General features: G+C 41.3%; 1 protein-coding gene across 1 annotated transcript in view; it reads right to left on the reverse strand.

The window, feature by feature from the left end:
• The window catches only part of LOC124722289, a 36,812-nt gene extending 10,686 nt beyond the window's left edge, over positions 1-26,126 (reverse strand). Inside the window, exons 1-2 of the mRNA XM_047247474.1 lie at positions 25,956-26,126; positions 25,016-25,229 (exon numbers count right to left, since the gene is read on the reverse strand). Coding sequence (XP_047103430.1) covers positions 25,016-25,229; positions 25,956-26,126 — 385 coding nt within the window. The remainder of the gene's footprint in view (positions 1-25,015; positions 25,230-25,955) is intronic.
• Between the last annotated feature and the right edge of the window lie 1,671 nt (positions 26,127-27,797).

Here is a 27,797-nt window from a genome sequence, read left to right on the forward strand (position 1 = left end):
TAATGGATAAAGCTCTATCAAATGTGAAGTTATCGTATAGTCTTGGTTGCAGCTTTTGTTTTTCGTCAAACTTCTTCTTGCGAGTAATAATAATACTGAAACACGCGGTCGCCAGCCAAAATGACGAATCGATTGATATTATTCAACAAATTCGCCAAATTTGGCCTTTACTATATTTTAGTTCTTATTAAAACTTTTTCTCCTTTAATAATTTCTATCACTGAAGGAACAGGCTAATGCACGTAGATAGTGGAATAATGACTGCTTTCAGAATTGGTCACACGCACACGCTTAGAAAGTTGTGGTCCATGAAAACAATGCCAAAACGACAATAATGCCTACTTACGTTTCTGAAGGTAAGATCAGCAACACTGCCTCTGAAAACATGTATCATGCAAAAGAAATTTTTTTACGATATTTTTGTTAGTATCGAAATGATTGCAAAAGGTTTTATACTTGGTTTTTCCCAGTTTTATTGAAATAGTTACATTACGTAATTTCTTGGACAGATGGTCCCAATAACCAAGTTCACACACTAGGTAGAATTATTATTTATTTTACGTACTTTTAATGCAATCTACAATTCCCCTCATTTGCTTTAGTTGCCGCACTTGAGTGATGATTTAAATTTATTTCGAAAGAAAACACTCAGCTGCGCAATAATGTTCCACATTAATGCGTTCTCGGTTTCTTTCTCTTGAGTATAGGAAAGGAATCCTACTTGGAACACTTTAGGTTAAATGGTCATTGAACAAAACACGAAAAAACTTGTCAACACAGCTCGTATACAGAACTATGGACTGTTAATTTCAGTAGTGTCTTTGTGAGCACAGTTGCTGGAGATTTAGATGCTTTGAAGTCCCGTACCGGTTTGCAGCGACGGAGATTATTACTTGTTTTCGTGGCGTCGAAATATGCGACTTATACCATTGCAAATATGAGTTTGCCTTTCCTGTGGATCTGCGTCAATCTAAGAAATGGAAGCCTTAGACCATTTCACATCCAGGAACCAACACTCGTTGCAGGCGTAATTTTCTATCTCCTCTAAAGCGTTGCAAACTTGTACCTTAGCACTTCCACTTCACTCACATCTGTTAAGCAATTAAACTTTTTCTTTGTTTATACACTACTGCGGAGTACAGCACGCATCAGCTTTTGTCACCTGCCTCAACAGTGTCTTGCGCCTGTCTGACTCACTCCACTTCTCCCCTCTCCTACCTGCTTCCGTTAGCAGCAAAAATATCTCCACCTTTTCCGCCCTTCCAGGACGTCGGTAAATCCCTACTGGTTTTCACCTATATTTAATTTTAGCCCTGAGCTGGTGCTGACTTCACTTTACAAACAATTATACATACAGGGTGGCGCACGAAATGTGTAACCATTTTGTTTTTGAATATAAACTTTATTGTCAATACATATACTACAATGAAGAGCCGTCCATGGAGATTTATTCTAACTCATCACATGCTCAATATGTCCACCATTTCGTTTCCTAACTTCCTTCAAACGAACACTGAAGTTAGTGATTACCCTACGGCACATGTCTTCCGTAATTTCACTGCAAGCTTGAAGAATAAGTCTTCTGAGCTCCATTAAATCACGTGGAAGTATCAGGAAATTTTTTTCTTTTAGGTAACCCCAAAGAAAAAAGTCACATGGATTGAGGTCTGGAATATTGGGGGGCCATTTTTGTCCGTCATTGAAGCGACCTGGAAACCTGAGTGAAATGATCCGCATGTCGAAATGCTCGTGTAAAACCTCCAACACAGTGTTTGCAGTATGTGGCCTTGCTCCATCTTGCATCAACCACTGCGTATTGAAGTGCGAGGCAGTAGTAAGAAGCTGTGCAATGAAGCTATTGCGAGGCATGCTCAAATAACGCTCACTGTTCACAGTTTCTTCAAAGAAAAAGGGTCCAGTAAGTCCGTGACTGGAAATTGCTGCCCACGCTGTAATCCTCGGAGCATAATGTTGTCGTTCATGAAGCACTTGTGGGTTTTCAGTGGCCCAAAAGCATATATTTCGTTTGTTAACCACACCGTCTAAATGAAAATGCGCCTCGTCTGAAAATCAAACGTTGTTGGGAGTTTCTTCCCTATCCTCCACCCACTGAGCAAACAGTAGTCTCAGCTGCTTGTGTTCTTCAGTGACCTTCTGTGCACAGGTCATCTTGTATGGGTACATATGGAGGTCACTTTTAAGAATGCGTTGAACGGAGCGTCTGGATATTCGCAGTTGCACTGCTGCCTTTCTACACGATTTCCCGGGACTTCTCTGAACGGCAACTCGTACCGCTTCAATATTCTCTGGCGAACAAACAGGCTTAGGTCGAGGTCGCTTCACTTCCAATACTGTTCCTTCCTGTACAAATTTATCGCACAACCTGTGGATGGTCTTCTTGCAAGGGACCCATCGTGTGTTAAACTGTTGTCGAAAACGCATCTGAATCACAACAAGGCTTTTCGTTTAATGAAAAAGTAACACAATTGCCGATCGTTGCTGTGTCGTCAGTCTTCCATTGTCAGCCTTTGCTGCTTACTAGTCTCCTAGCGGCAGTATCGTGAATTACACGTCATTTCGTAACTCATTTGTTTTTCCAAGCTCTGCTGGTACTGCTGTAGAGATCCCAGCGGGACGTCTAATGTGCGTCGTAAATTGTGGAAGAAACAATTGGTAACACATTTCGTGCGCCACCCTGTAGTTAAATAAAGATACTTATTGTTACTTACTTAACATTACAAACATTTGTTAATTACATATAAACATTAAACTTCACACAGTCAAGGAATATTGTCTTCTGCAGACCCTCTTATACACTGTATACTGTACAAATCTCATTCTTTGCTTCATTAGTGCAAAGTCTCTCTACTCTAAAAAGCTCGATAGTGTCACAGACAGAAATCAATTTTCGATAATCGTCAGCCTGTCGCTAGACTGTGACGAAACTCATTCATTGTTAGCATGTCATTATCATTATTATTTCTTGCAGATGTCACAGTCACCTCACATCTGTAACATAACACTAGATGATGCTGCCCGTAAATATATTGGCTGCTGCCAATTATATCATCCCTGTCGCTAGCCCTCCAAGGCTGTAACCGTGTACATGGACATTTTCGACATTATCCATTCCATAATTAAATTTTAGCCTCTGAACCACTCATTATAGCTCTTACATTCTCTAGCTGAGAAAGACTTTGCCCACAGTTTAACTGCCGTTGGCTTTTCGATATCATGTTTTATACCTGTCTTCGGCTAAATATCAAGCTGTGCTGTTGACAGATTCGTTATATTAGGTAACGTAATTTTTTTTTCTTAAGCAGTTTTTCTGGATGACTCTGCTTATTACTCCCGAAACTTATATATACATACACATACACTCAAGAGCCAAAGAAATTGGTACACCTGCCTAATATCGTGTAGGGCACCCAGAAATGTCACAACAAGACGTGGCATGGACTCGACTAATGCCTAAAGTAGTGCTGGAGGGAACTGACACCATGAATCATGTAGGGCTGTCCATAAATCCGTACGAGCACGAGAGGATGAAACTCTCTTCTGAACAGCTCGTTGCAAGGCATCCCAGATATGCTCAATAGTGTTCATGTCTGGGGAGTTTGGTCGATAGCGGAAGTGTTTAAAGAGTGTTCCTGAAGCCACTCTGTACCAATTCTAGACGTGTGGGGTGTCGCATTGTCCTGCAGGAATTGCCCAAGTCCGTCGGAATGCACAATGGACATGAAGGGATGCAGGTGATCAGACAGTATGCTTACGTACGTGTCACGTATCAGAGTCTATCTAGACGTATCAGGGGTCCCATATCACGCCTAGTGCACACGCCCCACACCATTATATAGCCTCCACCAGCTTGAACAGTCCCCTGTTGACATGCAGGTTCCATGGATTCATTAGATTATCTCCATAGCCGTACACGTCCATCCCCTCAATTCAATTTGAAACGAGACTCGTCCGACCAGGCAACATGTTTAAATTCATCAACAGTCCAGTGTCGGTGTTGACGGGCCCAGGAGAGACGTACAGCTTTGTGTCGTGCAGCCATCAAGGGCACACGAGTGGGCCTTCGGCACCGAAAGCCCATATCGAAAATATTTCGTTCAGTGGTTCGCACGCTGACACTTGTTGATGGCCCAGCACTGAAAAAGGCAGCAATTTGCGGATGGGTTGCACGTCTGTACCGTTGACCGATTCTCTTCAGTCGTCTTTGGTCCCGTCCTTGCAGAATCCTTTTCCGGCAGCAGCGATGTCGGAGATTTGATGTTTTACTAGATTCCTGATATTCACGGTACACTCGTGAAATGGTCGTACTGGAAAATCCCCACTTCATCACCACCTCAGAGATGCCGTGTCCCATCGCTCATGCGCCGAGTACAACACCACGTTCAGACTCACTTAAATCTTGACAACCTGCTATTGTAGCAGCAGTAACCGATCTAACAACTACGCCAAACACTTGTCTTACATATAATGTATACTGTTATATTAACACTTCCGCTGGTGGTCTGAAAGGGATTGCACTTCTGATAATACTTGAAATCACAGTAAAGTATCTGCATCACCTATCTAGCCAGCTCGAAGTTTCCGAGTTTGCAAAAATGTTTGTATCTCAGTTCATTTTAATCCAGGTATCGTGAATGTCCAGTCCTTCCATTAAATTTTTGAGCTCCTTGCTAAAACTGAAATTTGGAAAGTGATCTTCTTTCCTACAAACGGAATTACAAACTTAACGTGATATTTTTTGTTGGCATTTGTTTCTAACAATTGGTTCTAAGCACTATGGGACTTCACATCTGAGGTCGTCTGCCCCTAGACTTAGAACTACTTACACCTAACTAACCTAAGGACATCACACACATCCATGCCCAAGGCAGGATTCGAACCTGCGACCGTAGCAGCAGCAGCGCCGTTTCGGACTGAAGCGCCTAGAACCGCTCGGCCAAAGCGGCCGGCGTTTGCTGACAGATATAGTATCTTCATTCCCTAAAAAAATTAGTTTCCATGGAATTCGAAAAAAAATGTTCAAATGTGTGTGAAATCTTATGGGACTTAACAGCTAAGGTCATCAGTCCCTAAGCTTAAACACTAGTTAAGCTAAATTATCCTAAGGACAAACACACACACCCATGCCCGAGGGAGGACTCGAACCTCCGGCGGGACCAGCCGCACAGTCCATGACTGTAGCGCCTTAGACTGGTCGGCTAATCCAGCGCGGCTATAGAATTCGTTGTTACTCTGAGATAAACGTTTTCTGTTAGGTTATACATCATGACTGCGACACCTCTTTCATTTACTAGCACCACAGAATCGCCTGCGTTGCATAATCAATGCATTACCTCCCTTATTTATTTTCTGAGCCACATTGATACTCGCTGGAAATGTTGTGAAAATCGAAGAAAAAGCTTAACTTTGTAGGTAGATACACCTTACAATAAAAACACACCTAGCTCTATCACGTTTATACACTTCTAGTTGAAGGTTGTTGCTTATTTATATATTCATCCGTAGACAAACTCAATTGTGTGGATATATTCAAAACATACAAGAACTTCATTTCCATTATAAGCACACGGGACAAAAAATTTGTCATCCTCCAGGAGACATCATGCTAACAGCATGTAACACCGGATCTACATCAACATCTACATACATACTCCGCAAGCCACCATACAGTGCATGGCACAGGGTACATTACTAGTCATTCTCTTTCCTGTTCCACTCGCAAATGTAGTGATGAAAAAACGACTATCTATATGCCTCCCTACGAGCCCTAATTACTCCCATCTCGTCTTCGCGGTCCTTACGCCAAGGCGGCAGTAGAATCTTTATGAGTCAGCTGAAAGTGCCCGTTCCTACATTTCCTCAATGTAGTTTTGCGAAAACAACGTCATCTCCCCTCCACGAATTCCCATTTAAGTTTACGAAGCATATCTGAAATTCTCGCGTGCTAATCGAAACTACAAGTAATAATCCTAGCACCACACCTCTGTACTGCTTCTATGCCTTCCATTAATACGACCTTGGGGGAGGGGGAGGGGGGGGGAGATTCCAGACACTACACTAGAGCACTAGAGCAGTGCTCAAGAATGGGTCGCACTAGTGTCACAGACGCGGTCTCCTATATAGTGACTTCCACTTTCCTAAAACCCTCCTAGTAAACCAAAGCTCACCATTCACCTTCCCTGAAACCGACCTTACGCGCTCGTTCAATTTCATAACGCTTTGCAACTTTACTTCGCCTACATATTTAACCGACGTGACTGTATCATGCAGCACACTACTTACTCGAACATTACAGGACTGTTTTTACTACTCATCTGCGTTAACTTAACATTTGCTCTAACCTTTTGTAATGGCCTCAGTTCTGTGACAAAGAGAGTCCACAAGTTTCCTCAGGTACACTGTGTCCTGCTAAAGCCACTCATTGATGACGAGATCCCCTGAAGCTACAGATCTGCGGTGATGTTCGTTACTATACTTGACACACTGTTCCAAATTGCTCTTAACATTTTGTACGATATGAACGTTAGGTGATGTAGCGACTACCCGAGCTTTTGTCAAATAATGAATATATGTCCGCAGCCATGTGGTGATGGCTGTAGTCATCTTGAAGACGAGAATATTCACAGCTTACTCATCGTTAAGTTGTACAATAAATGAACATCCCGGCTGACGTTCATGGAAACAAAAATTACTTATCCCGAGTTATGTTACGAGGCTCAGACCTAAAACATCACAAAACCCCTTCTGGTCCGACTTAATTCCTCCCCGGCCCACTCATTGAGCCGCTAGTGGATTCGAGATCTTTTATAATTTGAAAGGAGGCAAAATCACGAATCGTCAGCTCACAATACACGCCTCCAGTCAACTACTGCCCAGTTATTGCGTTGATTAGCCTCTTTTAGACGTGCAGATTTATGTGCCGCTCTGAGCAATATCCTTTTGCAAAGTACTCGATTCTAAATGTCCACTGCAAGCAGTTTACTTTGCAATCTTATCATTGATTATCATTAAAAAGGCATGACACTCGTCTCCAATCGCTGACGGTAAATATATTTGTACAGGGTGATAGTTATTGAACTATACGAAAAAAACGCAAATTAGTTAAAATCTACAGCGTGCACACACTTTATTCAACATGCAAACGCCACCACAGATAGATTTAGGTTATGACATTTTCGATATGCTGCCACCACTGGCGATGATGTGGCGCAGACGAATAGCGAAATTCTGCATGACCCGCTGAAGTGTCGGAACATCAATGCTGTCGATGACATCCTGAATGGCTGTTTTCAGCTCGGCAATGGTTTTGTTGTTATTGCTGTATACCTTGTCTTTAATATAGCCCCACAAAAAGAAGTCGCATGTGTTCACATCCGGAGAATATGGCGACCAATCGAGGTCTATGCCAGTGGCCTCTGGGTACCCCAGAGCGAAAAGCGATTCACAAAGTGCTCCTCCACGACATCAAAAGCTCTACTGCTTCCATGCAGTTGCGCTCCGTCTTGCATGAATCACATCTTGTCGAAATCGGGGTCATTCTGGGTAATGGGGATGAAATCATCTTCCAAAACCTTCACGTATCGTTCGGTAATCAGCGTGCCATCGTGGAATATCGCGCCGATTACTCCGTGACTGGACATTGCACACCACACAGTCACTCGTTGAGGGTGAAGGACTTATCGATCGCGAAATGCGTCTCTAAATCTGTGATCTCCAGCTTTTCTTGGCGTGACTGATTAAAGGCGTTCTTTCCGTAGTTCATCCAATGCCCTTGCCGCAATAGTAACACCGATTCCTGTCATATCACCGGAAGTAAGCGCTGTCGGGCTTGGCTAGAACTTAGATAGGTAGCCGCTCGCATTTGCCGTGTGCTGCTGGTAACTGAGGTGCAGTCAGCCCTTGCGAGGCCAGCAGAGGAACTACGTGATTGAGAAGTAGCGGCTCCGGCCATAAAAACTGACAACTGGGAGGAGAGCGGTGTGCTGACCACATGCCCCTCCATATTCGCATCCGGTGGCTCCTTTCGGCTGAGGATGACACGGTGCTCGGTCAGTACGATTGGACCTTCCAAGGCCTGTTCGAACAAAGTTTTTCAGTAGTTCAGCCAAGTTTTTGTTTCCGTATCATGCACAATACTTCAATGACCAGACCAGCCAACTTCTGAAGGTGTGGCGAGTACACACACCAGCACAACTGTCTTCTGTTTTCAATCACCCTCTATGACTATCTGCATAAAGTCTTCATGGATTCTATCTCTCTCCACCTTTTCTTTGGTCTACCTAGTGGTTTTCCTCCGTGGGGAACTAAAATCCATGGATTTCAAAGGCCATCAGAGTTCATCCATCTGAATGACAGTGCACCTGGCCGAACTGCTAAAAGAATTATGCAATTTTTGATGAATGTAGTATTAGCTCCCAGCACTGTCGTCATACCCAGGCAAGCATGTTTTCTCATTGCATTGATAACTTCGCCACCTGATCGGATTACTTCCACGACACTGGCTGTTGGTCGCATGATTTTCTCGCAAATGACACCTACTGCAAACAGAACACGTCCGCCTCCCTCGATTTTATCTTATTGTACACTCCTGGAAATGGAAAAAAGAACACATTGACACCGGTGTGTCAGACCCACCATACTTGCTCCGGACACTGCGAGAGGGCTGTACAAGCAATGATCACACGCACGGCACAGCGGACACACCAGGAACCGCGGTGTTGGCCGTCGAATGGCGCTAGCTGCGCAGCATTTGTGCACCGCCGCCGTCAGTGTCAGCCAGTTTGCCGTGGCATACGGAGCTCCATCGCAGTCTTTAACACTGGTAGCATGCCGCGACAGCGTGGACGTGAACCGTATGTGCAGTTGACGGACTTTGAGCGAGGGCGTATAGTGGGCATGTGGGAGGCCGGGTGGACGTACCGCCGAATTGCTCAACACGTGGGGCGTGAGGTCTCCACAGTACATCGATGTTGTCGCCAGTGGTCGGCGGAAGGTGCACGTGCCCGTCGACCTGGGACCGGACCGCAGCGACGCACGGATGCACGCCAAGACCGTAGGATCCTACGCAGTGCCGTAGGGGACCGCACCGCCGCTTCCCAGCAAATTAGGGACACTGTTGCTCCTGGGGTATCGGCGAGGACCATTCGCAACCGTCTCCATGAAGCTGGGCTACGGTCCCGCACACCGTTAGGCCGTCTTCCGCTCACGCCCCAACATCGTGCAGCCCGCCTCCAGTGGTGTCGCGACAGGCGTGAGTGGAGGGACGAATGGAGACGTGTCGTCTTCAGCGATGAGAGTCGCTTCTGCCTTGGTGCCAATGATGGTCGTATGCGTGTTTGGCGCCGTGCAGGTGAGCGCCACAATCAGGACTGCATACGACCGAAGCACACAGGGCCAACACCCGGCATCATGGTGTGGGGAGCGATCTCCTACACTGGCCGTACACCACTGGTGATCGTCGAGGGGACACTGAATAGTGCACGGTACATCCAAACCGTCATCGAACCCATCGTTCTACCATTCCTAGACCGGCAAGGGAACTTGCTGTTCCAACAGGACAATGCACGTCCGCATGTATCCCGTGCCACCCAACGTGCTCTAGAAGGTGTAAGTCAACTACCCTGGCCAGCAAGATCTCCGGATCTGTCCCCCATTGAGCATGTTTGGGACTGGATGAAGCGTCGTCTCACGCGGTCTGCACGTCCAGCACGAACGCTGGTCCAACTGAGGCGCCAGGTGGAAATGGCATGGCAAGCCATTCCACAGGACTACATCCAGCACCTCTACGATCGTCTCCATGGGAGAATAGCAGCCTGCATTGCTGCGAAAGGTGGATATACACTGTACTAGTGCCGACATTGTGCATGCTCTGTTGCCTGTGTCTATGTGCCTGTGGTTCTGTCAGTGTGATCATGTGATGTATCTGACCCCAGGAATGTGTCAATAAAGTTTCCCCTTCCTGGGACAATGAATTCACGGTGTTCTTATTTCAATTTCCAAGAGTGTATAAGCACTCCTCTATGATCGTCTTTGTACTCAGTGAGGGAAATCAAAGTTCAAACGTCATTTCCTAATCACTCAGTTGGCAACCGTGCGTTGTAAACAACTGCCTTGGCGAGCTTTGTCGAAGCCTTCAGCATACTACCACAACTGGGTCGAGACTGTAGCCTACAGCAGAGGCCACCAGCCAATGTTTATTTATTCAGTGACTCGGGCCGCGTCGTGCCGCGTCTGAGTGTCAAGCGTCAACGTACTGGCCAAGCGGAGCGCAGCTTATATTGGCAACAACACCGGCACCAGCTGTCACATCGCCGTGCACCGGGGACATGGCTTAGGTGTGACGACGGCGACTGCGGAGACAGAAGAGGCGTCAGCAACAACGGCGTCTGTACGCAAGTACCATAACAGCTACGCGTAGGCATCACTTCCATACGGTATGAAGCATGGATAAGACAAAAAGCGAAACCGAGAGTACAACAAGGCCCTCCACAAAATTTTGGCGCCCTCAGAAACAAGTAATGTAGCCTCAGAGTTAAGTAATGTAGACTCAAAGTTGTCTGGGACATGATGCAACTATGCTCTTTAATGTTTCGAGTGGATCATCGTTATGGGGCAAAACTTCCACGCGGGACCAAAGCGATATTATGAAAGTTTATTTTATTATTGCTTAATTAAACAGAAATTTGGCTAGTATAATGTTAGTGTTTTATTGTTGTTCAATTAAACTAAGATTAAAGTGTAATATTGCTCATCTGTGTTTACCTTGGTAACATAAAGACAGCTATCCTTGACGTGTGTACGAAGTACGTCACGCGCTTGCTCGTGTTATAAAAAATGTTGTGCCCACTCAAGGGTTACGAACCAGTAGCTGACAGCCCCATAGGAAGACAAGTGGTTAGTAGTATCAGAGCAGCGAACTGTCCCCGTCAGAGATCTGCACAAGAGCAATAGTCAGTAAATGTATCTTTACATAACTTGAGTCAGTCCTGAAGTGCCATCCAAAATCAAAGTCCAAGGTTCACAGTAAAATAACTAACACAAAAACACACAGTATGCAAGGCAAAATGCGATGTGGTATGATCTCCAGCCCACGACCAACTGAACTGAACTGAACCAAACTGAACTTGGTCAACTGCTGTGGTGCTGTCCTATATCCTGTTCACAGAAATCAGTCTTGTTGACAGCTGGTGGAGGCTGGCCTGGCACGTGTGAATCATTGGCTGCAGCATTGTCTTGCACAACGGTCTAAATGGGACAACCTGTATATACAGGGTGTCCTAGCTATCTTGTCCACCCAAAATATCTCTGGAACAATAACAGATATTGGAAAACGATTTTCACCGGTATCAATGTAGGGCTGGGGCCCATGAATGTACATATTTGGAAACATTCTAAAATGAAAGCATATGTGTTTTTTAACACAAACTTATGTTATTTCAAATGGACCTCCTATATTTTTTCTTCAGCAATCCATAGCATGACAAAGCACATACACAATGGCGTTGATTGCATCGCAATGTTCCCATTACATCCCGAGATATTGAGACGCGAAGTCGACGCTTGAAACACCCGACATGCGCTGCTAGCGCACGTCCTGAGGCTCAGGCGTGAACCCCATGCTGCCCGTAATCGCGATGTGATTGACAAGTAAGTGTCCCTCTTGATAAGTATGGAGGTGTGATTACACATGTCAATCACATCACGATTACGGGCAGCATGTGGTTCACGCCTGAGCCTCAGGACGTGCGCTAGCAGCGCATGTCGGGTGTTTCAAGCGTCAACTTCGCGTTTCAATATCTCGGGATGTAATGGGAATATTGCGATGCAATCAACGCCATTGTGTATGTGCTTTGTCATGCTATGGATTGCTGAAGAAAAAATATAGGAGGTCCATTTAAAAAAACATAAGTTTGTGTTAAAAAACACATATGCTTTCGTTTTAGAATGTTTCCAAATATGTACATTCATGGGCCGCATCCCTACATTGATACCGGTGAAAGTCGTTTTCCAATAGCTGTTATTGTTCCAGAGATATTTTGGGTGGACGAGATAGCTGGGATACCCTGTATATTTGAGGCGTTCGATCGTAAAACACGGTAACCAATAAAATGAAAACTTACGGGAAATCGGCTGTTAAGTTTTGAGGAAAATATCAAATAGTTTGCTCTAACAAAACTCACATAATTATGTTGCGCAGATAATCATGTGTACTGAAAAGTAAAATTCGTCTTATCTGCTCCTCATAACATTTTGTTTGCGAATATAAGAACTAAAATCAGAGGAAATATTTCCGTAGATACCATATTTTTCATTCACGTATGAGACATAGCTACTTTGTTATCTGCCAGATACCATGTTTCACACCAACTGACGTTAAATGTTGCTTCTGGTACATGGCAGTTACCACATGGACGGAACCTTACCAGGATGGTTACAGTGCAGTGGTGTAACATTGTAAGTAGGCTGTTTAGGTTTTCTTACTGGTAACGCCACGTAGCGCTCTGTGTGAGAATCACTGGCTGTGCTGTGTGCAGTGTGTGGCTGCTTTGCATTGTTGTAATACTCGCCATTGTAGTGTTAGGCAGCTGGATGTGAACAGCGCGTAGCGTTGCGCAGTTGGAGGTGAGCCGCCAGTAGTGGTGGATGTGGGGAGAGAGATGGCGGAGTTTTGTAATTTGTCATGAACTGCTATATATATTATGACTCTTAAGGTAAATACATTGTTTGTTCTCTATTAAAATCTTTCATTTGCTAACTATGCCTATCGGTAGTTAGTGCCTTCCGTAGTTTGAATCTTTTATTTAGCTGGCAGTAGTGGCGCTTGCTGTATTGCAATAGTTCGAGTAACCAAGATTTTTGTGAGGTAAGCGATTTGTGAAATGCATAGGTTAATGTTAGTCAGGGCCATTCTTTTGTAGGGATTTCTGAAAGTCAGATTGCGTTGCGCTAAAAATATTGTGTCAGTTTAAGCACAGTCCTGTATAATTTTTCAACGGGGACGTTTCATATGTCGACCCTTAGCCGATGATACCTCACTGGAATCTTCTGATTTTTTCTTGTAGTTTGTGTAGTTAGTGTAGCTATTGTTTATTGCTAGTGCGTAATTGTAGAGAGAATCTCCTTTGTAGTTGCAGTCTTTCATTGTTGTACAGTAAAACAGTTGTGGCATGCATGTAGATTTGCACCAAGTATTTCGCAGCTGCGCTTGCAATTAACGAGATATTATTTTCAGTACTATGTTAATGTGTTCTCTTATTGTTGCTCTTCAAATTGTGTTTTTCTGTGTTATTGTGTGAAATATTGTGACAATAATGGCGTGTGAAAAACGTAATACTAGGCTCCAAAGTAAACTGAGAAATGACAGTGAAGACGAAAGCAGTGTGTTAGCGCCACCGAGTAATGAATTAACTAATGTTCAAAGTAGTAATTTGGTAATTGTACATAGGGAAATGGAGCGGGCTGCAAACAATGGTGTAGACAGTGAAACAATTAGTGAACAGGGAAGCATTATCGATCGATCGGTCGGCAACAGCTTGCCTCAGGAATCCGAAATGACAGGACACAATCTTGCAAATACTGTAGATTCAGGTTTTGCGTCCTCACCCTTTTTTCAAATAAGTCAAGACACATTTTCTGCTTTTTCAAACTGCGAATATTGCCGGTTCAAATGCATTGCCGAATAGCACTGAGGAACATGTTTCAGACACCAGTGCATTGTTATTACAATTAATGCAACAAATGGGACAAAAGCTTCAAAAGTTAGACACAATGGAACAAAATCAGAGACAAACACAGCAACAGTTAGACACAATGGAACAAAATCAGAGACAAACACAGCAAAAGCTTCAAAAGTTAGACACAATGGAACAAAATCTTCAAAAGTTAGACACCACGATTGAACAAACACGTGAAGATTTAACTACTGAGTTACATAACATCGAATCGAAATGTCAAAAAGTCTGTAATGACGTAAAAACACAAATTTGTGAGCATTTCCAACCTATGTTTTCGCGGCATGAAAATGCATTACAGAATGACGAAGCAGCCATAAAAGAACTGCAAACTATTGTTCATCAAAATCATGAGACCCTGCAAGCTAAAATTGACTCAGTTGCATATACCGATTCGGTTACGCAACTTGCAAAAACTCAAGAAAACTTAAAGGACACAGTAGATACTCTGAAAATTGGTTCAGAAAGACACATGGAGGAAATTAGTTCATTATCAGAGAATGTAGATGAACTTTCGGATCAGCTAAATAATTTATCTACGAAGGTAGATGATAATCTGAATGACGCAAAACCGGTAGTCTTTAATGAGACAGAAGAGTGCGAACAAATTAGGAAACTGAAACAAAATCTGAATCAAATTAATACGCAACACCAAAGAGAAATCCGGGAAGTACAAGATCAGCTGACACAGGTAATACAAGAATTACGTATTTCAGAGGACACTCGCGCCCCAATACGGGATGAGGGACACAGAATTTCTTTTGTAGAAATAGTTGTGGTGCACCACTTTAATTACATAGACATTAAGATGCGATTATACATTACCTTTATCTGCATTGTTGTCTTTAGTGTACTATTTTTTCTGCTTGAGCTTTGTCATGCTTAGGTATACGTTATAGCATTTACTGCTGCTGTTTGCCAGGTATAGTGCTACTGAATTTTAATTTGTGTTACTCTGCTAAGCCAGTTTACTACTGATTTATTTTTCTTGTTTGCTGCTCATTGCCTTATATTAGTTGTAATTTATGCTGCTTGCTTTGCAAATCTGCATTTTTTGTCATTCCTGTTTGTGTTAATTGTTTTGTGCTGCTGCATTGCCTCGTCCCTTAGTTTTGTATCTGAGCTCAGTAGATTTAAGTTAGCTTAACAGTGGTAGACTATATAAGAGAATGAGTTGCGATGAAATGCATTGAGAAGTCATACGAAAAAAGTGCAGAAAGCAGGTATAGATAGGACTTTTGGGAAATAATGAAGAACGATGGGAGACCTCCGAGAAGTAAAGAAAGTTTTGTTTGCAAAATACTGCAGTAAAAGAAACCCTGTCCTTTCCTTGTGTTATCCCACTATGTGTTTGTGTACTCTTGTATATTTGTGTTTTTCCTGTCTTTATGTGTTTAGCTGATGTTGTTCTGTTGTAGAATGTTTCTAATGCTGTGTTATTTACTTTGTAAAGATGTTTAGACATTATTTATTCTGTTTTGTTTTCATGCTCATGTGTGAAGTTGATGTTTCAAAAGTTATTCTGATCTTTATGTATGTACTTATGTCATAATTCTTGTAACACTGATATGCATGTTTATTTCTTTTCTTTTGTAAAGCCTGTTTTACTACAAATGTTATCTGTACTATTATTTTCTTTAATGATGTATTTTGTACCTTTGTTATTGTTTTCTTACGTTATAAAATTGTAATTGACATCAGGTCATCAAATTTAGTAACTTGTAAGTTCCATTTCACTGCACACATTTCTGTTGGTCATAGTATATGGACAATATGTGAGAAGTAGGGACTGACAGTGTTTGCACATGTGTTAATAATTCAGCAAGGGACTGGATAACAGCATTGCTGGTTCTAAGGACAATTCCAAAAACTTTGTGAGTGCACAAGTTGTGGTTATGGACTTGCTATATTATCCGCAAGACTCTTCGATGGTGATTGTGCACCTGCACAGTCGCAACAGATCGCAACAGATGGCTGCTGGCCATCTCTACAAGGACTACAGTGGGTCTGCATCTTTGATGACCCACCAATACCATTATCTCTACCAGGACTACAGTGGGTCTGCACCTCTGATGGCCCACCAGTACCGTAATCTCTACCAGGACTACAGTGGGTCTACTCTGTGATGACCTACCTACCAATATTCTTCAAAACTTCGACTGACTCTGCTGTGGGTTTGCTCTGCTGTCTTTCCGTTGGAAGGACAACACTACTTCTTCAAGACTGCATGAAAATCCACTACTTCTATGTGCAATTTCTTTTACTAATGAGACTTTGTGAAAAAAAACTGTAATTACTATTATGATGAATGATCAGGACTGACTTTATGGACTGTGACAAAATTTTAGCTTTTGATCAACATTGTGTCAATAAGTGTGTGCATTTGATTTCTTTGTTATTGTAATTATGAAAAATTTTTTCAAATCATTAGTGGCCACTGCTCAAAACAATTTGTAAAATTTTTTGTGGGGAGCATGGGGGCTATGTAAGTAGGCTGTTTAGGTTTTCTTATTGGTAACGCCACGTAGTGCTCTGCGTGAGAATCACTGGGTGTGCTGTGTAAGTAGGCTGTTTAGGTTTTCTTATTGGTAACGTCACGTAGCGCTCTGTGTGAGAATCACTGGCTGTGCTGTGTGCAGTCTGTGGCTAGTTTGCATTGTTGTCTGCCATTGTAGCGTTGGGCAGCGGCAGCTGGATGTGAACAGCGCGTAGCGTTGCGCAGTTGGAGGTGAGCCGCCAACGGTGGTGGATATGGGGAGAGAGATGGCGGAGTTTTGTAATTTGTCATGAACTGCTATATATATTATGACTATTAAGGTAAATACATTGTTTCTCCTCTATTAATATCTTTCATTTGCTAACTATCCCTATCAGTAGTTAGTGCCTTCTGTAGTTTGAATCTTTTATTTAGCTGGCGGTAGTGGCACTTGCTGTTTTGCAATAGTTGGGGTAACGAAGATTTTTGGTGAGGTAAGTGATTTGTGAAAGGTATAGATTAATGTTAGTCAGGGCCATTCTTTGTAGGGATTTTTGAAAGTCAGATTGCGTTGCGCTAAAATTATTTTGTCAGTTTAAGCACAGTCATGTATAATTGTTTGAAGGGGACCTTTCATATGGCGACCCTGCCAAATTTCATATTTCAGAGGACACTCGCGCTCCAACACGGGAAGAGGGACTTAGAAATATGGAACACCCACAAGATAATAACACAGGACACTTCGGAAATTATGAAAGAAATTGGCAAGGTGCACCGAATTTTGAGATGGAACCGCCGACACGACGTAACAATGACAGATATACTACTCGCCGACATGATGATTTTGACTATAAACTGTTCAGTACTACACGTAAATTTAAAACATTTAAGAATTCTGGCAACGACATTCATCCACAAGCGTGGCTCCATCAATTCTCTCATTGTTTTCCTCCCAACTGGTCATTAGAACATAGATTAGAATTTATGTGTGACTACTTAGAGAATGAACCAGCTGTAAGAATGCGATCGGTCATTCACGATTGCCACAGTGAAGGAGAATTTTACCATGCCTTCCTCTCAGCATATTGGTCTCAAGCCACACAAGACCGAGTAAAACATGGCATCATAATGATGAAACATTTCGAACCATCTGTATTTTCCAGTCTTGTGAAATATTTTGAAGACATGTTGCATAAGAATCAGTATCTTTCAAACCCATACAGCCCCTCAGAACTCATCCGCATTTGCTTAATCAAATTACCTGAACATTTACAGCATATTATTTTGGCAGGACGTTGCAAAGACGACATTGAAGCTTTTGAGGGGCTCTTACAAGAACTGGAAATTGACACTGACATTCGCGGATCGCGAAAACAGGAGCACAACAATTACAGGTCACATCCGTCACAATTCCGCGATGACAGAAATAATAACTGGAGACGACAACGCTATTCTCACAACACATGTCATGACCAAAACAGACACCACCCGTATGACAACCGTTGGCAAAGTAGTAATAATTACAGGGAAATATCAACTCTCTGCGGTAGTGACCACCACAGAGACAATCAGAAAAACAGACAAATTGGGAACCAAAATAATTATTATCAAGGGAGACAGAATAACTTCAGACGCAATGGTCCACCGTGCAGTGATAATTCAGGGAGAAATTCTCCACCACTTAACCGACAAGAAAGAAACTACAGGAACTACCGACATGACGACAGACGATATAATCATAACGACACACCTGAATTTCATCAGAACTGGCGGGATTTAAACAGGGCTGGGCCCTCTGGGCAAGGTGAATTTGTAGAAGTTAGGTCTCCTAATCCCAATAACGGCGCGCGCCAACAAAGAGACAGACAATGACTCGCACAGCAGGCAGCCGCGTGCGCCCGCTGGCTTCGAGAAAAATAACATAAGACGTTAGCCTTGAGAAAAATTTTAGCATTCTTTACCGATGTATACAACATGATAATTGCTTTGAAGTTGAAACTCTGTGCACTAGGAAGAGTAAAGGTTTACACTACATTTCACATGTAAAACCATTTATTGGGAGATAATCTGCTTTTTAACTTAGTCTTTGGTATAAAACTTTTCACTTCACATTTCTAGTATGCTTTGTCAGACTTAAGAAACTGTTAACATGCAACAATGTTTGAAGTTAAATATCCAGTCTAGAACCTAGGGAACATTTTTAAACAGAAATTACGAATGCATTGTTATAGTGAACAGACGTCACAGTGTTATTGTGTGTGTTCATTCTTGCTTGTTAGTTGCAAGGTTACATAACGACTATAAGGTTCACATACTTAGAACATTTACCAGTACTGCTACTGAGATTTTAATGCAACATTTTGGTTTACTTGAAAATACATTCTGGATTTAAAGTACTTTCAGTGAGATACCAGATGACATAGTGGTTAGTTTATGTGACAGGTACACGATTTTATCACGACGCTACTAATGAGTGACAATTTACAATGTTGCTTTTGCGGTGTTTCTGTTTCATATCTGCACAGTTTTTCTGCATTATTCTGGAAAGTAAAACATGTTTTAGTGGTAACTTCTGTGGTATAGCTACAATGAGACAGCCTTTTCCGTAGCACAACAATGCATTACAGCACAGTAATTTCTTCATCACAACAATAAGCGTAATAAGTAAGATATCTATACGCAAACCATTTCACTTTCGTTTATGATGAGGTAAGTACATTGGCTTCTGCAGAACTTGGCTTTCGGAGGACGATAACTACGACACTTCCACGGAGATTATCTTACTGCAAGACGCACATTTAGCGCTACAGGACACGTATTTGAGTGATTAATTTCGCACTTAAAACATGCATTTTTTAAGATATTTGCAGTACAATGATACAAGGGTTTTCCGTGATATATTTCATTCCATTGCTGTAATCTGTAACACCTGAGGGTATAATTACATTAATCCTCAGGGGGGTACACGCTTACTTTGTGTACCATATGTTTGGCAAGCACAAGGAGCCCTAGCTAATATGGTATTTCCTTATACAGCTTTACACATCAGTACCATATTTCTCTAACACACAAATTACACAGCTATCTGATCATTTAAGTGAGAGAGACAAACATTTATTTTACTATATCAGTGACAGATGTTTACGTAATTACACAGTTGGATAACTTCACACTTATGAAACTGTATTTTGTCTGTACTTTGTAAACTGTTCATATTTTTTCGGAACCATTGTGATACTATGAGAGCTTTGAATGATGTATTTGGTATGGGATTATGATTTTTAAAGTGCGTTTGAGGCAGATGACACTTTTGACATGAGCAGAGAATTTTTTTAGGTTTTGAAACTATTGGAGGAAGCAACGACGTTTTTGAGATTTGACTGAGGTGTTATGATGTTATTTTTACGACAACGATGTGTATTATGCTGCTGATGTATGTTTATGATCAATAAGCTGATGCTATATGCGGAATTTGATTATGCTACGTATTTGCTATGATGAAATATTGAAGAAGTGTCGACGAATATGTATATGTGTAATAAGGTAAGGAATAATGAGTAGTGGTTACGGACTCTGGTTTGTGAAAAAGGATGTTGGAAACCAAGAATCGTACTTTACGAGTTATGAAATGTATGTAAATGCATGAATGTATTACAATGCCGACGAAAATTTTTTGGACACTGTTATAGTCAATAAGATTTTGTTTCTACAGATTTGTAACCCAAATTCTTGACCTGTGAAATATTTTTATATGAGACTGTCACTGTAGCAGAAACTGCCGTCGTAAATATTTCAGCAAGAAAGGTAAGTGACCTTGGCGTAATGCGTTTTGGGTGCCCAGCTGAGTGGTAGACGTCTGACAAAAGAAAGCCATTAGGTGCACAAAAAAAGAGGTCATTATCCTCGCTATTGACATTCCTTTGTAGAAAGCATCGCAAATACGACACGCTCGAACTTGAAAACATATGATTACACTGTGGAGCTCTTAATTTATGATATTTACTAAAATGCCTAATGAAATGATGAGAAACATTTTACATCTATTGTCTTTGTAGTTGAGAGATTGCTCATTTTGTTTAATATCTGGTTTCCAGCTGTGTTGCAGCATTAGTTTTATAAAATAAACTTAGATGCATTTGCTAATGTGAACACTTTCTGTCAACAGATCTATTAAATAACTATTTTATGATCCACATTCGTCGAAAAAGGAGCTCTTGGAATGGAAAGAACAATAAGAAGGGACTGATAACAATAACTGCATATGTAATTTTCTTTTAAAGTACTTGGTAATTTCTTTTGTAGAAATAGTTGTGGTGCACCACTTTAATTACATAGACATTAAGATGGGAATAGACATTTCCCTTGTCTGCATTGTTGTCTTTAGTGTAATATTTTTTCTGCTTGATCTTTGCCATGCTTAGGTATTAGTTATAGCATTTACTGCTGCTGTTTGCCAGGCATAGTGTTACTAAATTTCACTTTACATTACTCTGTTAAGCCAGTTTTACTACTGATTTATTTTTCTTGTTTGCTGCTCATTGCGTAATATTAGTTGTAATATTGATGCTTGCTTGACCAATTTGAATATTTTGTCATTGCTGTTTGTGTTAATTGTTTTGTGCTGCTGCATTGCCTCGTCCCTTAGTTTAGCATCTGAGCTCGGTAGATTTAAGTTAGCTTAAGAGGGGGTAGACTATATAAGAGAATGAGTTGCGATGAATTGGACGAAATGCATTGAGAAGTTATACAAAAAAAGTATAGAAAGCAGGTATAGGTAGGATTTTCATGGAAAATAAATAATGAGGTAAGAAATATGTGAACATGTAAATACAGAAAGCATGCTTGGATAGGATTTTTTTGGTGGAAACAAATGTTGAAATAAGACGAAAGATCTATGGAATGAAGTTTTGGGTAGGACTGCAGTACCAAATGTTACCCTGAAAACGAACCCTGTCATTCCTTTTGTATTATTCCGCTATGTGTTTATGTATCCTTGTATATTTGTGTTCTTCCTGTCTTTATGTGTTAAGCTAATACGATTTATGCTGTGGAATTTTTTTAGTACTAAGGTACATTCACTATGATGAGGAATACTGTTATCCTCAAATATAATTTGCATTAATAATATGTTATTTACCTTGTAAATATGCTTAGACATTATTTATTCTGTTTTGTTTTAATGCTCATGTGTGAAGTTGATGTTTCAAAATTTATTATGATCTTTTATGTATCTACTTATCTCATAATTCCTGTAACATTGATGTATATGTTTATTTCTATTCTGTTGTAAAGCATGTACTACATATGTTATCTGTATTGTTATGTTCTTTAATGATGTATTTTGTACCTTTGTAATTGTATTCTCATGTTATAAAATTGTAATTGACACCAGTTCATCAAATTAAGTAACTTGTAAGTTACATTTCACTGCACACGTTTCTGTTGGCCATAGTATATGGACAATATGTGAGAGGTAGGGACTGTTAGTGTTTGCACGTGTGTTAATAATTCAGCAAGGGACGGGATAACAGCATTGCTGGTTCTAAGGACAATTCCAAAAACTTTGTGAGTGCACAAGTGGTGGTTATGGACTTGCTATATTATCTGCAAGACTCATCAATGGTGATTGTGCACTTGCACAGTCACAACAGATGGCTGCTGGCCATCTCTACAAGGACTACAGTGGGTCTGCATCTTTGATGACCCACCAATACCATTATCTCTACAAGAACTACAGTGAGTCTGCATCTTTGATGGCCCACAAATACCATAATTTCTACAAGGACTGCAGTGGGTATGCACCTCTGGTGACCCATCAATACCATACTCTCTATTAGGACTACAGTGGGTCTACTCTGTGATGACCTACCTACCAATATTCTTCAAAACTTCGAATGACTCTGCTGTGGGTTTGCTCTGTTGTCACCCATTACTTGTCTGCATGTCGAGAGTCAGCACTGTCTTTCCGTTGGAAGGACAACACTACTTCCTCAAGACTGCATTGGACTACAGTGGGTCTACTCTGTGATGACCTACCTACCAATATTCTTCAAAACTTCGAATGACTCTGCTGTGGGTTTGCTCTGTTGTCACCCATTACTTGTCTGCATGTCGAGAGTCAGCACTGTCTTTCCGTTGGAAGGACAACACTACTTCTTCAAGACTGCATGGAAAGCCACTACTTCCGTGTGCATTTTCTTTTACTGCTCAGACTTTGAGAAAAACACTGCAATTTTACTGTGATGAATCAGGACTGTCTTTATAGACTGTGATAAAATTTTAGCTTTTGACCAACATTGTATCAATAAGCGTGTGCCTTTGATTTCTTTGTTATTGTAATTATGGAAAATTTTATCAAATCATTAGTGCCCACTGCCCAAAACAATTTGTAAAATTTTTTGTGGGGAGCATGGGGGCTATGTAAGTAGGCTGTTTAGGTTTTCTTATTGGTAACGCCATGTAGCGCTCTGTGTGAGAATCACTGGCTGTGCTGTGTGCAGTCTGTGGCTGCTTTGCATTGTTGTAATACTCGCCATTGTAGTGTTAGGCAGCTGGATGTGAACAGCGCGTAGCGTTGCGCAGTTGGAGGTGAGCTGCCCGCGGTGGTGGATGTGGGGAGAGAGATGGCGGAGTTTTGTAATTTGTCATGAACTGCTATATATAATATGACTATTAAGGTAAATACATTGTTTGTTCTCTATTAAAATCTTTTATTTGCTAAATATGCCTATCAGTAGTTAGTGCCTTCCGTAGTTTGAATCTTTTGTTTAGCTGGCAGTAGTGGCGCTCGCTGTATTGCAGTAGTTCGAGTAACCAAGATTTTTTTGAGGTAAGCGATTTGTGAAATGCATAGGTTAATGTTAGTCAGGGCCATTCTTTTGTAGGGATTTCTGAAAGTCAGATTGCGTTGCGCTAAAAATATTGTGTCAGTTTAAGCACAGTCATGTATAATTGTTCAAAGGGGACGTTTCAACATGATAATCACATTGGAAATAAAATAAAGTAGCCGAAAGTTGCATTATCAATTGTTTTATTAGTAGTTTTTAGGTACAATAGTTTTACATTTAATACTCAGGAACTAAGCTCGTGTAATATCCGTGATATGCCTTTGAAATATACTTGAACAGGCTGAGGACATCGCGCAATTTTTCCTTATTGACTGGTATTGATGTATTATACAGCAGTGGAAGAGGTGCGTAAATTTCCCCAGAAAATCTTCTGTAAGAGGACGACCTTTCAGCTTCAATATTTCTTCACCAGATCCGAAATATGATTTATAAACTGTCAGAGACTGGTTCTTCGCGGACCAACAGAAGTTTGACAGACGCAGCAATTACGTTCTTGGGTGCTCTAAACAATGCCTTCAGTGAAGAAACTTGAAAGAAATCTCCCTGCTACATTTTGTACACATTAATGGGAGGTGAGCGTTTTTGAAGATCTGTCCCCATTCCTCGGGACAGTACACGTACTGAATGTGATCCCTCACATACTGCTCTACTCGGCCGAAATCTCTATCTGCTGGCAACATAGAATGTCCAACTACTGGAAAAACATGTTCAACACGTTTTACACAGCCACTTGCCAATAATTTAAGCCAGAGAGCGACTATTGTCCAGCTTTTATTTTGACCACAGCAGTTATCTGATATTACTATCAGTTTCTTGCACTGTATGTCATTCACGGTAAAGTGTTTAAATATGCAACTTGCAATTCCATCACTTCCTCTCCTAGCAGTAGCCTCGTCCCAGTAATAAAAGTACCCTACGTTATTGGAGCAATCATGAATGCTGCGGTTGTAGCAAAACAATTTTCTTTTGTAAAATGCAGGTCCAGTCGATAATTTTGGAATGGGCAACGCCTGTTGGAGATCAAATGTTAGAACAAGGGCTTCTTTGTCCTCTGGGGCCACTTGCAAAACTTTTTGGCTGGCAGCAGCATGTAGGTGGTGTCTCCCGATTTTGTGTCCAATTTTTTGGACTCCAGCGTCATTTTTATCGTTTTCGGCTTATTGTAGTTCAATTCTCATTGAGTCGCAGTCCTTACATGTCTCTGTCTTAGGAAACTTGAATCCTATATTAAATTCTTCCGTAAATATTCTTCTGAAGTTGTCTGAAGATACAGGACTGCTACCACTTTCTGAACAGATCTGAGTATATTCTTCATAACAACGTTTAACTGTGTATTCCATAGACATAAACATCTTATAAGAATTTTTGCGCCTGGTGTAGTGACTTTCGTATTTGGGAAGTTGTGATATAAAAGTATGCACATTTTTATATCGACTTCTGAATACTTTTTCTTGTGGTGCCCATGTGCACCTCTTTTATCTGATGGTGGAGTATGAGCGCTATTGGTTTTCTTTTAAATTTCGACTCTCCCCCTACTTTTTTGCAGTCCGTGGATGTTAAGGAAAGCAGTTTTACATACTTCTACTTTTTGCCCTTCAACCAAGACATTGTAGGTAATGGTAAATTTTCTTTGAGAGGGACATCCACTCTTTTTCGTACTTCTGGCAGTTTTTTTAACATCTATTAGACCAAATAGATAAGCGATTTCGATGTTGTAGTTTCCCATTCTATTGAACAAGGGCTTCTATTGAACTCTTCAAAAACCGAGTGTCGTTCGTCAGCATCAATCTTTGAAAAACATTTTTTCTTACAAAGGCAATCTGGGCCTGCTTCTCGATGTGCTTGTGGATTTCCTTTTCTTCGATAAGACAAATAGCTTTCACCTAAATTTCTTAATTTTTTATTTGTTTCCTGTTGGTTTACCCCACGGTTCCTTTTTCTACCTTTTTTGTTTGATTTTTCCTGATCATCTACAGTATCCTTTTGTTCAAGAGGTACCGACGATCCTGCATAACGGACTCTACTAGGTGGATTAGATTTTCCAGAAGCAGTAGGTGATCTTACATCCGCATTATTTTCATCATGACTGTTGGTTGTAGACCTACCGGTACATGGTTCCGATTCACAATCCTTGTTGATATTGAGCGCGGTCGATTTCTGAAACAAAACAAGGAATACTTGTATCGAAAAGCTCATTACCCTTCTTCCTAAAAAAAAAAGTGCAAGGGATAGTAATAAAAATCTCGTGTGCCTCCCGATTCTGTTGCTAGTCTATCAACTTGAAGCCACTTGGGAGGTTCCCGTATCCCCAACCTGCAAGGGAAGGGATCTACAGTTCATCGCGGAAGCTGAACTACGGCTGTATCTGGCGTAATTCGTATCTTATTGAAAACGATCGGTCCGCAGATTAACTGAAAACGCTTCGTGATCCGACCAGGACTCAATCTCGTGACCTTTGCCTTGGTAGTCAAGCGCTTAAGTCGCTACACTACAGGACGTAAGGTAAAAGTGTTGCGTTTTCGTTTCAGGTAGACATTTCTTATGAAGAGCTGAGTTACACCATGATAATAGAAAAAATCCTATGTGATTTAACCTAGAGGGTGTAAAACAAGGTAACTCTAGTAGATACCGTGGTCACCTTCGCACATATTTATAATTTGCGAGTTAAAATGAAACCTATTTCGGTTATTTCTATATAATGCATTGTGTTTATGTTTTACGAAGTTTGGTTACCACGTACTCAGTTCATATTTGATGAAAGGAACGTTCAGAATTTCCGTTTTTGAAAAGTTTCAATACGCAACAGGCAGTAAAACTTGGTAAGTGCAGTACATACCATCTTTTACTTCAAACGGATTAAGAAATAAAGGCGTCTGTTCTTACCTTTTTAAGGAGTACTTTGCATCCGATTTGTTTGCTCTCATAAACAGGATAATACTCTGGGCTTTCATCTTCGTCATTACAGGAAGAACTGCAGTCAGAATTATTGTTAGCGCTCGAAACTTTCGATTCAAGTTCCTCATCACTACGGAACAGACTGTGTCGGGCCGCCATGTTTGTTACTTACAATGTTTTACCTGCAGTCAGCTGTCACTTAACATAACATAGTACTAACATAATTTCTTACAACGTACACATCTCCCACAGATTCCTTCACCAACCTGTGAAATCAGCTGTAAGGAGTCCGACGTTGCGCCGCCCGCGGTGGGCATGCGGTTCTAGGCGCTCAGTCCGGAACCACGCGACTGCTACGGTCGCAGGTTCGAATCCTGCCTCGGGCATGGATGTGTGTGATGTCCTTAGGTTAGTTAGGTTTAAGTAGTTCTAAGTTGTAGGGGACTGATGACCACAGATGTTAAGTCCCATAGTGCTCACAAGGGAACCTCCCCATCGCACCCCTCTCAGATTAAGTTATAAGTTGGCACAGTGGATAGGCCTTGAAAAACTGAACACAGATCAATTGAGAAAACAGGAAGCAGTTGTGTGGAACTATGAAAAAATAAGCAAAATAATCAAACTGAGTAGTTCATGGGAAGATAGGCAACATCTAGGACGCTGGGAACGCAGAAGCGCCGTGGTCTGGTGGTAAAGTGAGGAGCTGCGGAACTAAAGGTCCTTGGTTAAAATCTTCCATCGAGTGAAAAGTTTAATTTTTTATTTTCAGTTTATGTGACAAACTCTTATGTTTTCATCACTTTTTTGGGAGTGATTATCACATCCACAAGAAAACCTAAATCGGGCAAAGTAGAAGAATCTTTTTACCCATTCGCCAAGTGTACAAGTTAGGTGGGTCGACAACATATTCCTGTCATGTGACGCACATGCCGTCACCAGTGTCGTATAGAATATATCAGATGTGTTTTCCTGTGGAGGAATCGGTTGATCTATGACCTTGCAATCAAATGTTTTCGGTTCCTATTGGAGAGGCACGTCCTTTCGTCTAATAATCGCACGGTTTTGCGGTGCGGTCGCAAAACACAGACACTAAACTTATTACAGTGAACAGAGACGTCAATGAACTAACGGACAGATAATAACTATGCAAAAATAAAGAATGTAAAATTTTCACCGGCGGGAAGATTTGAACCAAGGACCTCTTCTTCTACAGCTGCTCACGCTACCACGGGACCACAGCACTCCTGAGCTGACGTCTACCTTGATGTTGCATATGTCCTTCATGGACTACTCAGTTTGTATATTTTGCTTATTTTTTCGCAGTTCCACACAACTTCTTCCTGTTTTCTCAATTGATCTGTGTTCAGTTTATGAAGGCCTATCCACTGTGCAAAGTTATAACTAAATCTGAGGGGGGTGCGATGGGGAGGTTCCCTTGTCAGAGCCATTTGAACCATTTTGAGTCCGACGTTGCCAAAAACGCCAATTGGCAAAAATTGTTAGATACCATGTTTTACGACCGAGTGCCTAATTTATTTATGTGTATGGCTACTGTAAATTTGTATGTTCCTGACTTCAGAATAATAATAAATCGTAAACTTCTATTGTTTATCATAAATTCTCACATAAAACGAGTGCAGTAGTTGCATTGAAGTACAAAACAAACATGTTTAATTACATCCTGTTCACTGATAAATTTTCACAAGAACATAAAACAGTTACAAGTAATTAAGGTTGTCGCAGATTCAAGCCAAGGAACTGCTAGGTAGTGTACTACATTATTAGCATACTGATCCATTTACGTGATCTGAATACAGTGACTGCCAAAAT

The sequence above is a fragment of the Schistocerca piceifrons genome, chromosome X (genome assembly GCF_021461385.2).
Source record: "Schistocerca piceifrons isolate TAMUIC-IGC-003096 chromosome X, iqSchPice1.1, whole genome shotgun sequence".
In the NCBI taxonomy this organism is placed as follows: Eukaryota; Metazoa; Arthropoda; class Insecta; order Orthoptera; family Acrididae; genus Schistocerca; species Schistocerca piceifrons.